The sequence below is a fragment of the Pithys albifrons genome, chromosome 3 (assembly GCF_047495875.1).
Source record: "Pithys albifrons albifrons isolate INPA30051 chromosome 3, PitAlb_v1, whole genome shotgun sequence".
Classification (NCBI taxonomy): domain Eukaryota; kingdom Metazoa; phylum Chordata; class Aves; order Passeriformes; family Thamnophilidae; genus Pithys; species Pithys albifrons.
This window is the reverse complement of record NC_092460.1, coordinates 2,143,085-2,160,667: the sequence shown is the minus strand read 5'-3', so window position 1 is coordinate 2,160,667 and position 17,583 is coordinate 2,143,085. Positions and strand designations below refer to the sequence as shown.

The 17,583-nt window shown below is 50.7% G+C and overlaps 1 protein-coding gene across 3 annotated transcripts in view; it reads right to left on the bottom strand.

Moving 5' to 3' along the window:
* CRBN (cereblon) overlaps nucleotides 1-15,025 on the bottom strand; it is a 28,979-nt gene extending 13,954 nt beyond the window's left edge. For 2 of the 3 annotated variants that reach the window (XM_071550200.1, XM_071550202.1), the window contains exons 1-6: nucleotides 14,938-15,025; nucleotides 7,439-7,551; nucleotides 6,085-6,287; nucleotides 3,841-3,990; nucleotides 1,963-2,122; nucleotides 220-282 (exon numbers count right to left, since the gene is read on the bottom strand). In XM_071550200.1, the coding sequence (XP_071406301.1) occupies nucleotides 220-282; nucleotides 1,963-2,122; nucleotides 3,841-3,990; nucleotides 6,085-6,287; nucleotides 7,439-7,551; nucleotides 14,938-15,004 (756 nt within the window). In that variant the 5' untranslated portion in view covers nucleotides 15,005-15,025. The remainder of the gene's footprint in view (nucleotides 1-219; nucleotides 283-1,962; nucleotides 2,123-3,840; nucleotides 3,991-6,084; nucleotides 6,288-7,438; nucleotides 7,552-14,937) is intronic. The other variant, XM_071550201.1, reaches the window with a different exon arrangement.
* Between the last annotated feature and the right edge of the window lie 2,558 nt (nucleotides 15,026-17,583).

Below are 17,583 nucleotides of genomic sequence, written 5' to 3'. Positions count from 1 at the left end.
TCTGTCATCCACCCCAAAAAGATGCTCAAATGGGAGGGAATAACCACACAGAGGGGGAAGCCCTTCCTGATCCTTTCACACTACAATGAAAAGCATAAACTGCTTTAAAAATGTCACTTGTGAGCCAGCAAAATTAAAGCTTTTATATTATTCAATACTTTGATATTACAACTATAAAAGTAACTGTAGGTTATTTGAGAACACACAGGGTGAACTTACAGCATCATAGAGAGAGTAGAGCCAGGGAGGCCAAGATGTCAAACTTGCACAGTGGAACTTCCTCTGAAACCAAACCCAGAAGTATTTAGTCTTTAACATAAGCAGATTTTAGGGACAGTTCTTGGTCAAATTAATAAAACAGACAAAACAGACCTGATTATTTAAAGATACCAGAAATTATCAGTTTCAGAATCAGCACTTTCAAACCATGCACTGAGAGGCCAAGAATTCTGAACAAGACAATACATGGATTTTCTCAGAAAACCTGTCTCAGCATTGTTGGTGTTTAGCAACAAGGAATTGTGCCTTTCAAAAGAGCATCTATCTGAAATTTAGACAGTTCAGAATTTAAGTTCTATTAAATAGTGCATCTGTTCCTTGGTCTGCACCAGCTGTCCCTGGAATGACCAAATTTCCACTTAATTAACCAGTTCTCACCACTGACTTCAGAACACATGAATTGATAGGTTCAGGTTAACAAAAATCTAAAAAGCAGAATACAACACACCACACTGCTTTCCATAAGAGGATCTCATATTGTACAGCAAATACTTACAAATTAAATCTTATTTTTCCCCTTCAGGGCAAGTCTCCTTGTTTACAAATTACATCAAGGGAGGGATGGAGTTGAACAGGATGATTGATGGCCCTACTCTGGACCTGCACCCATGTCCCTTGTACAGTGTCAGCTGACAGAATCTGCCCTGGGGAGGGATCTCCATCCCCACAGCACAGTGTTTCTGGCCTTGCTAACTCACATCAACTCGGTCAAGAACTCTGAGAATCAACAGCTCTTTGTTATTTGCTTGTTTTTGAAGGTGCAGAGTTCAAAACCATTGAAGGAAAAGCAAATTCAAACCTTCAATCTGACAACAAGGAGTTACCAGGATTCTGTATTAATTTCTGGAGTTCCAATAATCTCTATTGAGACAGAAGATTTCAGGGTCACTGACCAAACAGTTAAATAATAAATACATATATAAACTGGCACAGGTGCCCAGAGGAGCTGTGGCTGCTCCAGCCCTGGGAGTGTCCCAGGCCAGGCTGGAAAGGGCTTGGAGCACCCTGGGCTGGTGGGAGGTGTCCCTGCCCGTGGCAGGGTGTGGATGGGATGGGATGGGATGGGATGGGCTTTGAGGTCCTTCCAACCCAAGCCATTCTATGATTCTGTGATTTAACCCCATCCCTGGGAGTGTCCCAGGCCAGGTTGGACAGGGCTTGGAGCACCCTGGGCTGGTGGGAGGTGTCCCTGCCCATGGCAGGGGTGGATGGGATGGAATGGGATGGGATGGGATGGGATGGGATGGGATGGGATGGGATGGGATGGGATGGGATGGGATGGGATGGGATGGGATGAAGGGACAGGACAAGGGGAATGGCTTCCCACTGCCAGAGGGCAGGGAGAGATGGGATATTGGGAAGGAATTCCTGTCTGGGAGAGTGGGCAGAGAAGCTGTGGCTGCCCCAGCCCTGGGAGTGTCCCAGGCCAGGTTGGAAAGGGCTTGGAGCACCCCGGGCTGGTGGGAGGTGTCCCTGCCCATGGCAGGGGTGGCACTGGATGGGCTTTAAGGTCCATCCCACCCAAACCAGTCTGTGATTCTACAACAAGCAGGTTGGCATTTACCTTCCCAGTTGTGCTTCCTCCTCTACAGACGAACTGATGGAACTTCACACTGATTTTCAAAATACCACCAAACAAATGAAAAAAACCCCCTCAGCCCAAAGCACACAACGAGTTCTGACCTTCTGGTACTTGTGCCACCACTGTCGGATGGCGCAGTCCTGCCAGGAGGGCCTGGCACAGGGGGCCAGGTGGCAGCGGCTGAGCGACTGCAGCTGCACCGCGGCCATGGTGGGGGGCAGCACCCGCTCGGGCAGGATCTGCACCTTGGCCTGCTGGATGCTGAGGAGAGAAGGGAGAGGAGGAGCTGTGCACACATACACACACACACAAGGGTTCAAACAGTGGAATCTCAACAGCAATAAATTCCATCACATTTATTTTGTCTTTGTATTATAGAGCACTACGGGTTTCTGGGACTGTGGTGGACAGACCTACAGACCTGCAGACAGTGGTGACACAGCAGAATATTCCACCATCTCAGCACTGTGTACTCAGATTTTTGTCTCCTCAAGTGACTTTGGTATAAGCTCATAGTCAGCTCTTCCATCTCAAAGCCTCAGCAAGGTGGTTTAGCTGAAATGCAGTTTGCTATCTTCAAACCACAAAGCTGATGTGCTCAGCCAGAGGGCAGAATCAGCAGAAACAGGATATGGACTCTGATCAGCTTCTAATATCCAGCATCAACCAGGTTCCACAAAGAGTTCAGCATGTTATGTGGCCACTAAGAACACTGTTCAGTGGGAAGACTTCCCTTTTTATCAGTATTATGGAGCAGAAATGCTGCAATATTGAGGTGCATGTCATTGCAAATTTTCAGTTCTATTACAGGGACAACACTGAACTGGTACTTAGAATAAATTACAGAAAGATGTTTTGCCATAAGCACTTGGGAATCAGCAACAGCAAAAATTATGGAAATACTCTTCCTAAGAAGCCCTGGACATGGAATTCTCAGTAACACAGCTGTTGGTGCTGCAGCTGTCCTGTACTGCCACCCCGTGTCCAAGCAGTGCCTTTCCTGAGCTGTAAAATCCGGAGTGTTCTTTGTAACCAAACGTTTCACAGTGACAAAGAGCAAACAAGCACAGGTAGGCTCAACTTCTTCAGCTGCAGGTCCCAGAAGCATAAAAATGCTGAGCTCTGAGTGCTCCCAGGCCTCTTCCTAAAGCAATGCCACTGTACTGAACAGCAGGAGACAGGTTTAGCTGCAGGTTCACAGATTTGGAGAAATACTTCATAAGCATTGCAGAAAAAAGGGCAAAAACCTCTGGCAGTTGTGCTCAGAATTTCCACATGCTCACAGCCAGCACCTCTGGACAGTGACAATGACAGAGGCTCACACTACAGGGCATGATATCAAGAAGAACTTGAAAATGAGAGAAGACTCTGCATATTCTTACTAAATGTTCAGGATCTTAATCATTTTTATAAATGGACAAAGGTATTAATCACATAATATGACAAAAACTAGTCAAAACAGCCTCTGTATCACAGGGATGAAACTGGAGTATGGAAAAGGACTAGAAAATAAGAGAATATTCCTATCAAAGCTGATTTGAGTGTGCTTGACAAACACAGGAGAAGAAGTGCCTGCCACTAACAGGAGAAGCAGCACATTTCTATCAGTGAAGGGTCAGTGAACAGGCAGAAAGGAAGGCAAGACTTGCTGCAGGTGAGGATATACTGAACTGTGACAATGGTTAGAGAAACAAAATTGAGGATTTGAGAAACTGAAAATCATGGACTGCTTTTAGTCAGCAAAAATCAAGGTCCTGTTTCATAGTCAAATATTTATATACAAATCTCAATGTGCTTTTGGTCTACAAAGGAAAAAATGCCATAAGTCCTTAATAACCTACTGGTTAAGCATTCAATTATTACCTACAGTAATTACACAACTCTGTGACTGAAAGAGCAGACACAGATGGAGTAAAATGCAAAAAGTTTTGGTGAGACAATATTTGCAGTATGTAGAAATAAACACATCATTTTCTTACCCATCTGACTGTGTTCTTATTTCAAGCACCTTGAACCTCTGCCTTCCTATTGCTTTCACCTTGACTGTTTCAATTCCATATTCCTGCTCTTCTCTGTAGGCATAGATTTCTGCTGTTGTTCCAAAGTGTGCTTCCCTTTCACGAACGTTGCTAAAACAACAGAATGAAAGACAAAAGTAACAAACTGCCCACCCTCCAAACAGCACTGCTCATTCAGCTTCCACAAGTCAGTCTGTCTGCACTGACTGCACATGGTTAGTCTTACCAAAAAACTAATTCTCCTAAAATACCTCCAACTCATCACAATCATTATTTTTCCATTATAAAAGCAACTTCCAGTGGTTTGATTCAGGGGGTTTTGCTGGTTAATTTGGTTTTATTTTAGGGTCTAGAGGTGACATTCTGGGAGCACAGGGATCACCAGTGTACCTGCATTTCAAATGCAGGCACTTAAGGTACCAACATTGTTTAGATGGACTTTATAAAAATAACTGTTCCCACCTCCTACATGATCAAATCATAGTAAATTGAGGGGGGAAGAGGGAAGAACATTCCCAACTTCTTTTGGCACTGATTACCCTTTATCTTTATCTTTTCTGCTTTTCTATCACCTCCTGTCTCTCAACTCTTCTGTGAAACACTTGTCTGTGCTTGTTAATTTATACACAAAACAAGCAACAATACAGTTCTCAGAACAAGAATGTGATTTTTACATTTCAGGTCAAGGCTTATTCTTTCAGCAAGATGGAACAAACAGTTCCTGAAATCGAGAGGATGCTCAAACAAGGAAGCAGCTCAGCACTTGCTGCTTCTCCCCACAAAAATGTGATGCTGTCAAGCAGCAACCCAGCCTGACATGAAACCCCTCACACTGCACACTGGAAGACAATTTTGGTCAAACAATTTCAATGCACAACTTGTTCTTCCCCACAGAACCGACGCAACCATCTGCTTTTGCTTTGGTCTGCCCAGAAATAGCACTTCTACAGGAAGCTCCTACAGGAAAACTTCATTCCTGGTTTCAGGTTGACCCACAAGCAACGGTGCATGAAGCAAGGACACCAAAAGTATCCCTGAAGGTTTCCTCAGAAAGAGATGAAAGGGATGTGAATCAGCTCCCAAGCAGCTACAGTTTACAGTACAGCTTAACAACATGACCCTGGATTAATGGCAGGTCCCATAACACACTGGGCTGAGGCCTCTCGTGGGTTAGGAGCTGACTCATGAGCCTTCCTATCACCCTTGCTTTGGGGACATTACTCCTGGAAGGAAACAGGGCAAACAGCCATGCAGATCAATGTTAAGCTGCCACCATGGTGTGTCAACAGCTCTGAATCATCCAGCAAGCTGCACTTGTCCTCCCCAAACACTTCTGCACCAGCAGGTTGACTCCACACATTTGCCAGGGACAGAGCCCTCTGCATCCTTCAGGAGTAACCCAACTACAGTGCAGGAGGTCTCTCCCAGGAGACCCATACCAGGCTTGGATGTGCATTTCTGGTGGGAGGGCTGGTGGGGTCAGAAGGGTACTGGTCTTAACAAGGTAGCTGAAGTCTGCTGTCCTGCAGCCCTGGTGTAAAGTTGCCTGGGCTCTGTCCTGAATTAGAGAAAATTCTCCAGGAGTTTATATAACTATGCTCACACTGCCCAGCCATGTGCATGAGGGCATGTTCAAGACTTTACTCTTTATCAAACAAGCAACGTTTGCCTATCCTGGCTCACTGCTACAGAACCTACTGAAGTAGAGAAAAGCCAGAACCCAGGGGATTTTACTAAAAGCACCCAACTTTCTGGGGAGTTTCCATGAGATGGGATGGGGCACTGGGCACACTGGGATGGGGCACTGGGACGGGACTGGGGACACTGGGAGGGGACTGGGGACACTGGGAGAGAACTGGGATGGGACTGGGGACACTGGGAGGGGACTCTCGACTCGTGTGGACCTGTTCCTTCGGGGAATCGTCACCGGGTTGGGGCGGGAGGAGCCTCCCCTGAGCTTCCAAGGAGCTTGTCCCTCGAGAGCAGATACCATTGCTCTCTGAGCCCTGCTCCTTTCCCAAAGGAGCACCTTTCCCAATTCACCGTATTGGTGGCTAACCATAATCTACAGATATGGAAAAGCACAGTCCAGCATTGGCTTTTATGAGAGCAACGTGCTTAACCTCACTAGATTTGAGTCGGAGGCCAACAATTCTTTCTGTACCATGAACATGAACATGCTGTGTGTGTGCCCGTGTGCTTTACCTGTATGCAAGGACAGCAAAGGTTCTGTCCCTCTGAATTAAATTCCGCACCATGCTAACCTCTTGGGGGTGGAAGAGCTGCAGGGGAAGCGTCTGCCCCGGGATCAGCATCACCATCACGTGGGGCAGCACTGGCATCACCTGGCAGCTGTCGTCGTCGTGCACCGTCCGCCCGTGGAACTCCTCCATGTCCGAGCCCAAGTACTGCCAACAAAGGGAATCACAGTCAGGGGAGGGGCTGGTGGGATGCAGGAAGGACATGGAGCTGCTGGAGAGAGGCCAGAGGGGCATCAGGATGGGCAGAGGATGGAGCAGCTCTGCTGGGAGGGAATTGTTATCAGGCATTGGAATGGGCTGCCCAGAGAGGGGGTGGATTCCCCATCCCTGGAGGGTTTTAACCTGAGCTTGGACGTGGCACTGAGTGCCATGATCTGGTAAAGGGACTGGAGTTGGACCAAGGGTTGGACTTGGTGATCTCAGAGGTCTTTTCCAACCCAATCCATGCTGTGATCCTGTGATTCTATGGACGTGGCACTGAGTGAGAATCCACCACATCTTGATCCAACCCCACTGTGATCACCAGTCCAGGGCACTCCGTGCCATGGGCTGGTGATCACAGTGGGGTTGGATCAAGGGTTGGACTTGGTGATCTCAGAGGTCTTTTCCAACCCAAACCATTCTATGATTCTGTGTTTCTATGGATGTGGCACTGAGTGAGAATCCACCATGTCTTGATCCACCATGTCTTGATCCAACCCCACTGTGATCACCAGCCCAGGGCACAGAGTGATAACAGTGGGGTTGGATCAAGGGTTAGACTTGATGATCTCAGAGGTCTTTTCCAACCCAATCCATTCTGTGATTCTATGAAAGGCTCAGAGTTGGGACTGTTCAACCTGAAGAAGAGAGGGATCCAGGGTGACCTAACTGTGGCCTTGCAGGACCTAAAGTAGCAAACAGGAAAGATGGAGAGAGACTCTTTGCAAGGGCCTGGAGGGACAGGGCAAGGGGGAATGGCTTCCCACTGACAGAACGCAGGGTGAGATTAAATATTAGGCAAAAAGTCTTTATTACAAGGGTGGGCAGGCCCTGGCACAGATGCCCAGAGAAGCTGTGGCTGCCCCAGCCCTGGAAGTGCCCAAGGCCAGGCTGGACAGGGCTTGGAGCACCCTGGGATAGTGAAAGGTGTCCCTGCCCATGGCAGGGGTGGGACTGGATGGACTTTAAGGTCCTCCCAACCCAAACCATTCCGTGATCTTACAATTCTATGAAAATAAAATTAAATCTTTAACTTAGAACTACACAAAACCATTCAACCTCTTCAAGATTCAACAGACAATATATAAAAAACGTACCATATGTGATGTGGGCAAACTGGTGTCAAAATTAATGATGTTTGGCTTTTCTGCTTCTTTACTATCTTGATCTTCCACTTCCATTTCATTGTCATCTTCTTCCTCGCTCTCTGCTAATAAGCACATAGAGAATATTTTGTAGAAATCAGCCAGCAAAGACCAAGATACTGAGAAAAGTCAGAGAATGAGGGAAATGCATTCACTATTCCCAGGCTACAGCCTTGCACAGAGAAGCAAGTTCTGTATTTGTAAACCTGAGGAAAATAATTTTCTTGCTGTTACAGCAAAATCATCATTCTATAGAAACAGTCAAACACTGGTAATTTATTTTTGAAAGACTAGAGAACAACTTTTCTGGGAAGAAAATAATAAACAAAGGCTGTCAGTGCAGCTCTTCCCTACAGTAGTACCTCCTTATCTCAGCTCTGAGTGTGCTCTGCCTGTACACTGGGTCTCCAGATAACTTAATTTCCTGTAGGATGCTGAATGCAGAGCGTGGAGCAGGACAACCCTGAGCAATAAATGAGCAGTGTGAAGCTGTGCATTCATGCAGAGACTCCTGCTGGTATTTGAGGCAATTTCACTGCTGCCAGCTCTGCTGTGTGCACACCAAACATACAAACCCTGCTGGGGTCACCCTTTGTTGGGGTCAGGTAGATCAGCTTTGCAGTGCTCAGAGGGGGCAGAGACAGCTCAGCCTGCACTGGGATCAGAAGGATCACCCAAGACAAAGGACTTGATTTGGAGTAACACCTTCACTTTTATCTACTCCTGTACACAACATGCCAGCACACTGTTGGTCAGCAGTTCACCTCACACACATGGAGAGATTCCACTGGCTACAAGGCACCCACATTGTACAGGGGGCTCTCTGCTCCTTAAGGATGCACTCAGCAATCACCTCAGACCTTAAGAGATCCAGACAGCCTAGAACTGCAGTCTGGAACCACAGCCTAGAACCACAGACTGGCGTTGGGGTCACCCTTTGTTTGGGTAATCACAGACACACAGACTATTCTGAGTTGGAAGGGACCCAAAAGGATCATCAAGTCCGACTCTTCAGTCAATGGCCCACACAGGGGATTGAACCCATGACCTTGGCATTATTACAACCAAGTTTGAACCAACTGAGCTGATCTCAGGGTCTAATGTAGATCAGCTTTGCGGTGCTCAGAGGGGGCAGAGACAGCTCAGCCTGCACTGGGATCAGAAGGATCACCCAAGACAAAGGACTTGATTTGGAGTAACACCTTCACTTTTATCTACTCCTGTACACAACATGCCAGCACACTGTTGGTCAGCAGTTCACCTCACACACATGGAGAGATTCTACTGGCTACAAGGCACCCACATTATACAGGGGGCTCTCTGCTCCTTAAGGATGCACTCAGCAATCACCTCAGACCTTAAGAGATCCGGGCAGCCTAGAACTGCAGCCTGGAACTGCAGCAGAACCACAGCCTGGCATTGGGGTCACCCTTTGTTTGGGTAATCGCAGAACAAATCACAGACTCACAGACTATTCCGAGTTGGAAGGGACCCACAGGGATCATCGAGGCCAACTCTTAAGTCAATGGCCCACACAGGGGATTGAACCCATGACCTTGGCATTATTACAACCAAGTTTGAACCAACTGAGCTGATCTCAGGGTCTAATGTAGATCAGCTTTGCGGTGCTCAGAGAGGGCAGAGACAGCTCAGCCTGCACTGGGATCAGAAGGATCACCCAAGACAAAGGACTTGGAGTAACACCTTCACTTTTATCTACTCCTGTACACAACATGCCAGCACACTGTTGGTCAGCAGTTCACCTCACACACATGGAGAGATTCCACTGGCTACAAGGCATCCACATTGTACAGGGGGCTCTGCTCCTTAAGGATGCACTCAGCAATCACCTCAGACCTTAAGAGATCCAGGCAGCCTAGAACTGCAGCCTGGAACTGCAGCAGAACCACAGCCTGGCATTGGGGTCACCCCTTGTCAGGGTCAGATAGATCAGCTTTGCGATGCTTAGATGGGGCAGAGACAGCTCAGCCTGCACTGGGATCAGAAGGATCACCCAAGACAAAGGACTTGGAGTAACAGCTTCACTTTTATCTACTCCTGTACACAACATGCCAGCACACTGTTGGTCAGCAGTTCACCTCACACACATGGAGAGATTCTACTGGTTACAAGGCACCCACATTGTACAGGGGGCTCCCTGCTCCTTAAGGATGCACTCAGCAATCACCCCAGACCTTAAGAGATCCACACACACTGTCACCCCCACAAAACCCAGCAAAGGCAACTCCTAAGGAAGCAAATCACATGATTCTGAAGCATATCAGGTACAAAACAGTATTTTAAAACCACTGCTTCCTTCCCATTTCTCAGTTCTGGGTATCAATCCTAAAACTACCTTCAGCAAGAGGACAGTTAAATTATAAGTATGCTTCATTTTGGAAACATAAATAGTGTGTTTATCTGAATAAAATCTGTATAGATATTCTAAAATAAATCAAAACCATAGTGAAATAATAACAAGTATTATCTCTAAAATGCTGGTTTCACTGACTGGTTTGTGCTTACCATACAATGTGTGCCTGCAAATGCCCAAACCAAATGCAATGCAATGATCACACATTTGTAACTGCATTACTTGAGCCTATTTCTCTGAGCACAAACACTACTTATATCTAAAATAGATGTTCACATAAGCCAATCTGCAGGATTCTTACACCAAGAGCTGCTGGGTAATGGATAATCCCAGTGGTGCTGAAAAACATCATTTGGATCTTGAAAGCTACTGTAAGATAAGCAGAAAAATATCTTTATAATGGTCTGTCCAGTTGCCTGACTTTGCAATCAGTATATTCTTAAGAAATAATTCAGAGCTGAGAATTTAAAAGGTGGAGGGATTAACTACCTGAAAGGTTCTGTAGGCAAATATTACAAAAGGTGCTCCAGAAGGAAAGAATCTTCCCAAAGAAAGGGAAGCACCACTAATTTTACTGTTTCTAAGGGTGGGAGAAGAGAACAGTGAAGAAAACATTATATGTTGGGTTCAGAGAGAACCTTTTCTTTCCCTCTTTGGCCTTCACATGCAGTTGTTAAACACATTCTTTACAAAATGGTCTTCCTTCTACTCCACCTCACTTTTTTAAAAATAATGCCTAGTTTATAGAACCTGCTCTTACAGATCCATCCTGTATTTTATTTAGCTCAGTAAGAAATGATCCAGTGTGGCAGGAAAGGAGGTTACAGGCTCTCCTTGGTATTTTACCTAATTAAAGTACTTTAAGCAGTGAGACATCATCTTCCTAATTATTGTTAAAAATACTCCATTTCTATGTGAAATTTCCACCATATTCAGTCAGGAACCCTAACTATGAACAATTACAAGGAGCAAACAATTAAGAGGTGCAAAGCTGCCATTATTTTGCTCAGTTTGATGGAGGGAAAGCACAGAAGTTTTTGTTTGGTTCTGGGGCAGCACTGCAGGGTCAGGGCAGGGAGTCTCAGCTGTAGCTCAGCTGGTTCAAACTTGGTTGTAATAATGCCAAGGTCATGGGTTCAAACCCCTGTGTGGGCATTGACTTGAGTTGGACTCGATGATCCTTTTGTGAGTCCCTTCCAGCTCAGAATAATCTGTGATTCTGAAAATAAAAACCATCCCCTGCTTTCCCTGTGCTCTCATCCAGCTGGATCCATCATTAGTTAACACCCCGTTAGAGAGAGGCCGTTCCCCTGTTCTGCTGAAGGCAGAAAGGATTAACAGCAGATGATCAGAAAGAACTGTCTGCCCTGCAAAACTTTGCCTGGCCCTTGCCAAACCCTCGCAGTGGCTGCTGAGGGTGGCACAGGAGCGGCGATGACTCATTTCACTGCAGCAGCACCAGCGAGGAGAGGCCCAAAAAACAGCAAAGCAGCAGCATCTTCAGCCTCTCCTCGGGGACAGCAGCAGGGCACAACAGCCCGAGGCTTCTGCACCCTCTCTAAACATTTATTGCTGGTTTTTCAGACCTCCAGAACCAGAAAGGAGTGGCAAACACAGCGGCATCTTCAGCCTCTCCTCAGCCTCTCCTCGGGGACAGGAGCAGGGCACAACAGCCCGAGGCTTCTGCACCCTCTCTAAACATTTATTGCTGGTTTTTCAGACCTCCAGCACCAGCGAGGAGTAGCAAACACAGTGGCATCTTCAGCCTCTCCATGGGGACAGCAGCAGGGCACAACAGCCCGAGGCTTTTGCACCCTCTCTAAACATTTATTGCTGGTTTTTCAGACCTCCAGCACCAGGGAGGAGTGGCACAAAACAGCAAAACCAGCAGCAACTTCAGCCCCTCCTCGGGGACAGGAGCAGGGCAGGACAGCCCGAGGCTTCTACACACTCTCTAAACATTTATTGCTGGTTTTTCAGACCTGCAGCACCAGAAAGGAGTGGCAAACACAGTGGCACCTTCAGCCTCTCCTCAGGGACAGCAGCAGGGCACGACAGCCTGAGGCTTCTACACCCTCTCTGCACGTTTATTGCTGGTTTTTCAGACCTCCAGCACCAGCGAGGAGTGGCAAACACAGCGGCATCTTCAGCCTCTCCTCAGCCTCTCCTCGGGGACAGGAGCAGGGCACAACAGCCCGAGGCTTCTACACACTCTCCAAACATTTATTGCTGGTTTTTCAGACCTGCAGCACCAGTAAGGAGTGGCAAACACAGAGGCATCTTCAGCCTCTCCTCAGCCTCTCCTCGGGGACAGGAGCAGGGCACAACAGCCCGAGGCTTCTACACACTCTCTAAACATTTATTGCTGGTTTTTCAGACCTCCAGCACCAGGGAGGAGTGGCACAAAACAGCAAAACCAGCAGCAACTTCAGCCCCTCCTCGGGGACAGCAGCAGGGCACAACAATCTGCAGGTTTTACACCCTCACTGCACATTTATTGCTGGGTTTTCAGACCTGCAGTGAGGGAGAGCCAAGGGCTGCATGGCAAGGCTCACGTTTCACAGGTTTATGCTGGTCCATTAACACTGCCCAGTCCACCCTCAGTGCCTTTGGGCAGAAATACGAAGCTCTTAACAAGGTAGGATACATATCAAGGCTGTATTTCCTAAAATACTCAGGGAATATTTTCATATTATTTAAAATACACAGGCCTAAGGTGCTCATAGAATTTTCTGCCACAGGAAATGGACTTTGGTGACTGGCAGGACTCACTGCTTTGTCCTCTTCTGCACACTTATCCTGAAATAATGCTTTTTCCAGCTCAGCACGAGCTGCTTCCCAAACCATATGCTCTGCTGTCAGTCTGGAGGCACCACGTGCAGAACAATACAGGCAATTATGCAATAATTATTCATAATTCCCCTGACGAGGAGTTACAGTGCTGTGTGTGGAGATACAGTCCCACATTCCCAAAGCCTGGACAGCACATGGGGCCAACACTGCCCTCCAGCCCTCGCTCCTCCTGCTCCCCTGCTCAATAAAGGCTCTGCACAGCACTCACATGCAGGGGAAACATTCTAAAATAACAAATGTATTCCTCAGACTTTGCCTGGTTTCACAGAGGTGGGATTTGCCCACTCTGGTGGAAACCCCACAGCGTTTCATCCCAGGGGCTCCCTGAACAGCCCTGATCGAGTGTCCCTCCATCCAACACAACTTTATGGACTCAGTGGCTGTGGCACAGTCCAGGGGATGTGGCAGGGCCAGGGGGATGTGGCAGGGCCAGGGGGATGTGGCAGGGCCAGGGGGTAAGTGGCAGGCCCAGGGGGGATGTGGCAGGGCCCAGGGGGGATGTGGCAGGGCCCAGGGGGGATGTGGCAGGGCCCAGGGGGGATGTGGCAGGGCCCAGGGGGGATGTGGCAGGGCCAGGGGGATGTGGCAGGGCCAGGGGGGATGTGGCAGGGCCTGAGGGGATGTGGCAGGGCCCAGGGGGGATGTGGCAGGGCCCAGGGGGGATGTGGCAGGGCCCAGGGGGGATGTGGCAGGGCCAAGGGGGATGTGGCACAGTCCAGGGGATGTGGGAGGGCCAGAGGGGATGTGGCAGGGCCAGGGGGGATGTGGCAGGGCCCAGGGGGGATGTGGCAGGGCCCGGGGGGGGATGTGGCAGGGCCAAGGGGGATGTGGCACAGTCCGGGGGGATGTGGCAGGGCCAGGGGGATGTGGCAGGGCCAGGAGGGATGTGGCAGGGCCCGAGGGGATGTGGCAGGGCCCAGGGGGGATGTGGCAGGGCCCAGGGGGGATGTGGCACAGTCCGGGGGGATGTGACAGGGCCAGGGGGAATGTGGCAGGACCAGGGGGGATGTAGCAGGGCCCCGAGGGCATGTGGCAGGGCCAGGGGGGATGTGGCACAGTCCGGGGGATGTGGCACAGTCCGGGGGATGTGGCAGGGCCAGAGGGGGGATGTGGCAGGGCCAGGGGGGATGTGGCAGGGCCAGGGGGGATGTGGCAGGGCCGGAGGGGGGATGTGGCAGGGCCAGGGGGGGGATGTGGCAGGGCCAGAGGGGGATGTGGCAGGGCCAGAGGGGGGATGTGGCAGGGCCCGGGGGGGGGATGTGGCAGGGCCAGAGGGGGGATGTGGCAGGGCCCGGGGGGGGGGGATGTGGCAGGGCCCGGGGGGGGGGGGATGTGGCAGGGCCCGGGGGGGGGGGGATGTGGCAGGGCCCGGGGGGGGGGGGATGTGGCAGGGCCCGGGGGGGGGGGATGTGGCAGGGCCCGGGGGGGGGGGGATGTGGCAGGGCCCGGGGGGGGGGGATGTGGCAGGGCCCGGGGGGGGGGGGATGTGGCAGGGCCCGGGGGGGGGGGATGTGGCAGGGCCAGAGGGGGGATGTGGCAGGGCCAGAGGGGGGATGTGGCAGGGCCAGAGGGGGGATGTGGCAGGGCCCGGGGGGGGGATGTGGCAGGGCCAGAGGGGGGATGTGGCAGGGCCAGAGGGGGGATGTGGCAGGGCCAGAGGGGGGATGTGGCAGGGCCAGAGGGGGGATGTGGCAGGGCCAGGGGGGATGTGGCAGGGCCAGGGGGGATGTGGCAGGGCCAGGGGGGGGATGTGGCAGGGCCAGGGGGGATGTGGCAGGGCCAGGGGGGATGTGGCAGGGCCAGGGGGGATGTGGCAGCCCCCGGGGGGATGTGGCAGGGCCAGGGGGGGGATGTGGCACACTCTGGGGGACGTGGCAGAGCCAGGGGGATGTTGCAGGGCACAGTCCGGGGGTATGTGGCAGGGCTAGGGGGGATGTAGCAGGGCCCGAGGGCATATGGCAGGGCCAAGGGGGATGTGGCAGGCACAGCCTCGGTGCCGAGGCCGCAGGTTCGCCCCGCTCCGCTCTGCAGCCCCCGGAGCGCCCACAGACACAGCCCGGCCCCGCCGGTCACGCAAACCCGGCCATGGAGCCGGCCCGAGCTGCCCCCGCTCCTCTCAGTGCCCCTCGGCCCTCCCCGCTCCCCCCATCGCCCCCACACGGGTCCCCAGCTCTGCCCAGTCCCCTCCCGGCCCCGCCGCTCCCGGGCCCGGCCCGGCCCTCACCCGGCACCAGCTGCAGGTGGTTCCCCATGTCGTTCCGGGGCTCGCCGCCTCCCTCCTCGGCGGCCATCGCTGTTTACCCGGAGAGGAGTCTGGGAAGCGGCCGGGGCGGGGCAGCTGCGGGAGGAGGAGCCGCGGCCATGGCCGGGAGGGCAGCGGGGCGGGCCCGGCCATGGCCCCACCGATGGCACCGCCTGCCCCGGGCCGGGCTGGGCTGGGCCGGTCGCTGCTCCCCTGGCCAGGGACAGGCGGGGGCTGTGACAAAATTCATGCTGGGGGAAGCCTGTCGGGTAAAGGGCTTGAAGGAGAAGCCGAAAACACAACGCTAAGAATCAGTACAAAAGAGACGGGCAGCTCGCGGAGCACAAGTGAGAGTCTCCTGGGATGGCAGCAGTGACACAGTCAGTGCCAGTGCAGTGACTCTGTCACTGGTGCCATCCCAGCAGAGGGTCCTGGGGGATCAGAAGTCTCGCTGATGTGACAGAGCTGGACAGAAGGCTGAGATCCCCAAGGACCACAGGGACCATCTCCAGCCAGCCTGATCCCTCCCAGCCTGGCACTGACTCTGTCACTGGTGCCATCCCAGCAGAGGGTCCTGGGGGATCAGAAGTCTCACTGATGTGACAGAGTGAGCTGGAGATGAGCCAGGGCAGGCTGAGATCCCCAGGGATCACCTGGGCACAGCCCTGTCCCTGTGCTGGAGCATGGAGGTGGGACCAGCTCATCTCCAGTGGTTCCTGCCAGCCTGGCACTGACTCTGTCACTGGTGCCATCCCAGCAGAGTCTCATTGGTGTGGCACAGTGAGCTGGACAGGAACCAGGGCAGGCTGAGATCCCCAGGGATCACCTGGGCACAGCCCTGTCTCTGTGCTGGAGCACGGAGGTGGGACCAGCTCATCTCCAGTGGTCCCTGCCAGCCTGGCACTGACTCTGTCACTGGTGCCATCCCAGCAGAGGGTCCTGGGGGATCAGAAGTCTCACTGGTGTGGCACAGTGAGCTGGACAGGAACCAGGGCAGGCTGAGATCCCCAGGGATCACCTGGGCACAGCCCTGTCCCTGTGCTGGAGCATGGAAGTGGGACCAGCTCATCTCCAGTGGTCCCTGCCAGCCTGGCACTGACTCTGTCACTGGTGCCATCCCAGCAGAGGGTCCTGGGGGATCACAGGTCTCACTGGTGTGGCTCAGTGAGCTGGGCAGGAGCCAGGGCAGGCTGAGATGACACCTTGATGTTTATGTATTCCTTACCTTCCCCATTAAAACCAGACCCCAACAAAACAAGCGTGCCATGGAATGACTCTGGGATTTCTCCTTTTCCATTAAAACATTTACTCTTTATGCTGTTGGCAATCTTTGTTGCAAGTCACTAATCCCATACAGTCCCCCTGAGCATGTAACAGGTCCTCTGTCTCAGCCCTGTTTCTCTCCAAAAAGGCCTTTTTTTGAGGGCTAAATTCTGCACTTGCTGCTTTTCTCTGGACTATCTCCCATTTCAGTTCAGCAATAATACTCTCCCATTTCAGTTCAGCAATAATACTCTCCCATTTCAGTTCTGCAATAATACTCTCCCATTTCAGTTCAGCAATAATACTCTCCCACTTCAGTTCTGCAATAATACTCTCCCATTTCAGTTCTGCAATAATACTCTCCCATTTCAGTTCTGCAATAATACTCTCCCATTTCAGTTCAGCAATAATACTCTCCCATTTCAGTTCTGCAATAATACTCTCCCATTTCAGTTCAGCAATAATACTCTCCCATTTCAGTTCTACAATAATACTCTCCCTGGACCACTGACAGAGGAAACCAATGATTAGCCAGCAAGCAAAACACTAATTTTTATGTTTTTCTCAGTCAGAATTAAAGTGGTTTAGAGAAGCACATTTAAAAGACAAATAGCACTCTAATTTCCTTACCATCATGGGTGGGAAGTTCCAAAATAATCACTGTCTGTACTGACCTGAATGAGCCTTTAGAGCAACAATCAATGCCACATTTGCCACATGAGGATTGTAGCACAAACAAGCCCATGATGATACATTCAGCATTTATTAATGCAATAATCAGTTAAATGATTAAGTTATGATTCCATAAGTTTCTCTGCATTCTCTCAGTGTGATATACACAATTGCAGAGTACTGTGGCTGTTAATACACCACAATAAAACAAATCAAGTGTTGTCAGGCAGGTTTCCAGCCTGGCCAACTGAAGTATTAACAAGTTATGAGCCACTTCTTCTCCAACCCCTGGGGGCTTCATTTAAAAAGTTATGCTCAATATTTTTACTTCTTTTGATATGCTAATCTATTCTGATATCTGTTGGGTTTTTACTACATTGCTGGGGGTACATTTAAATCACACTTTTAAGTTCATTCTGCAGTCTTGAGGGACAGAACTGATTTTTCAGTGGCTCCTGAGATTCTCCAGACCAAAGGAGCTGCTTTAGGTTTCTGTAAGGAAACACTGAATTCAATAACAATCACAATAAAGTGCTAAATAGTGGAAACTGTGGGAGCAAACCCCAGGAGTTCCCTGTCTCATATTTTGGATGCTGTTGCATCTCTTTCTGACCTTCCCCCTGCTAAGAGCTGGATCTATGAGCACATTAACTCCAGCTACTGCATTAACCTAAATTCGACCCCCAAACTGAG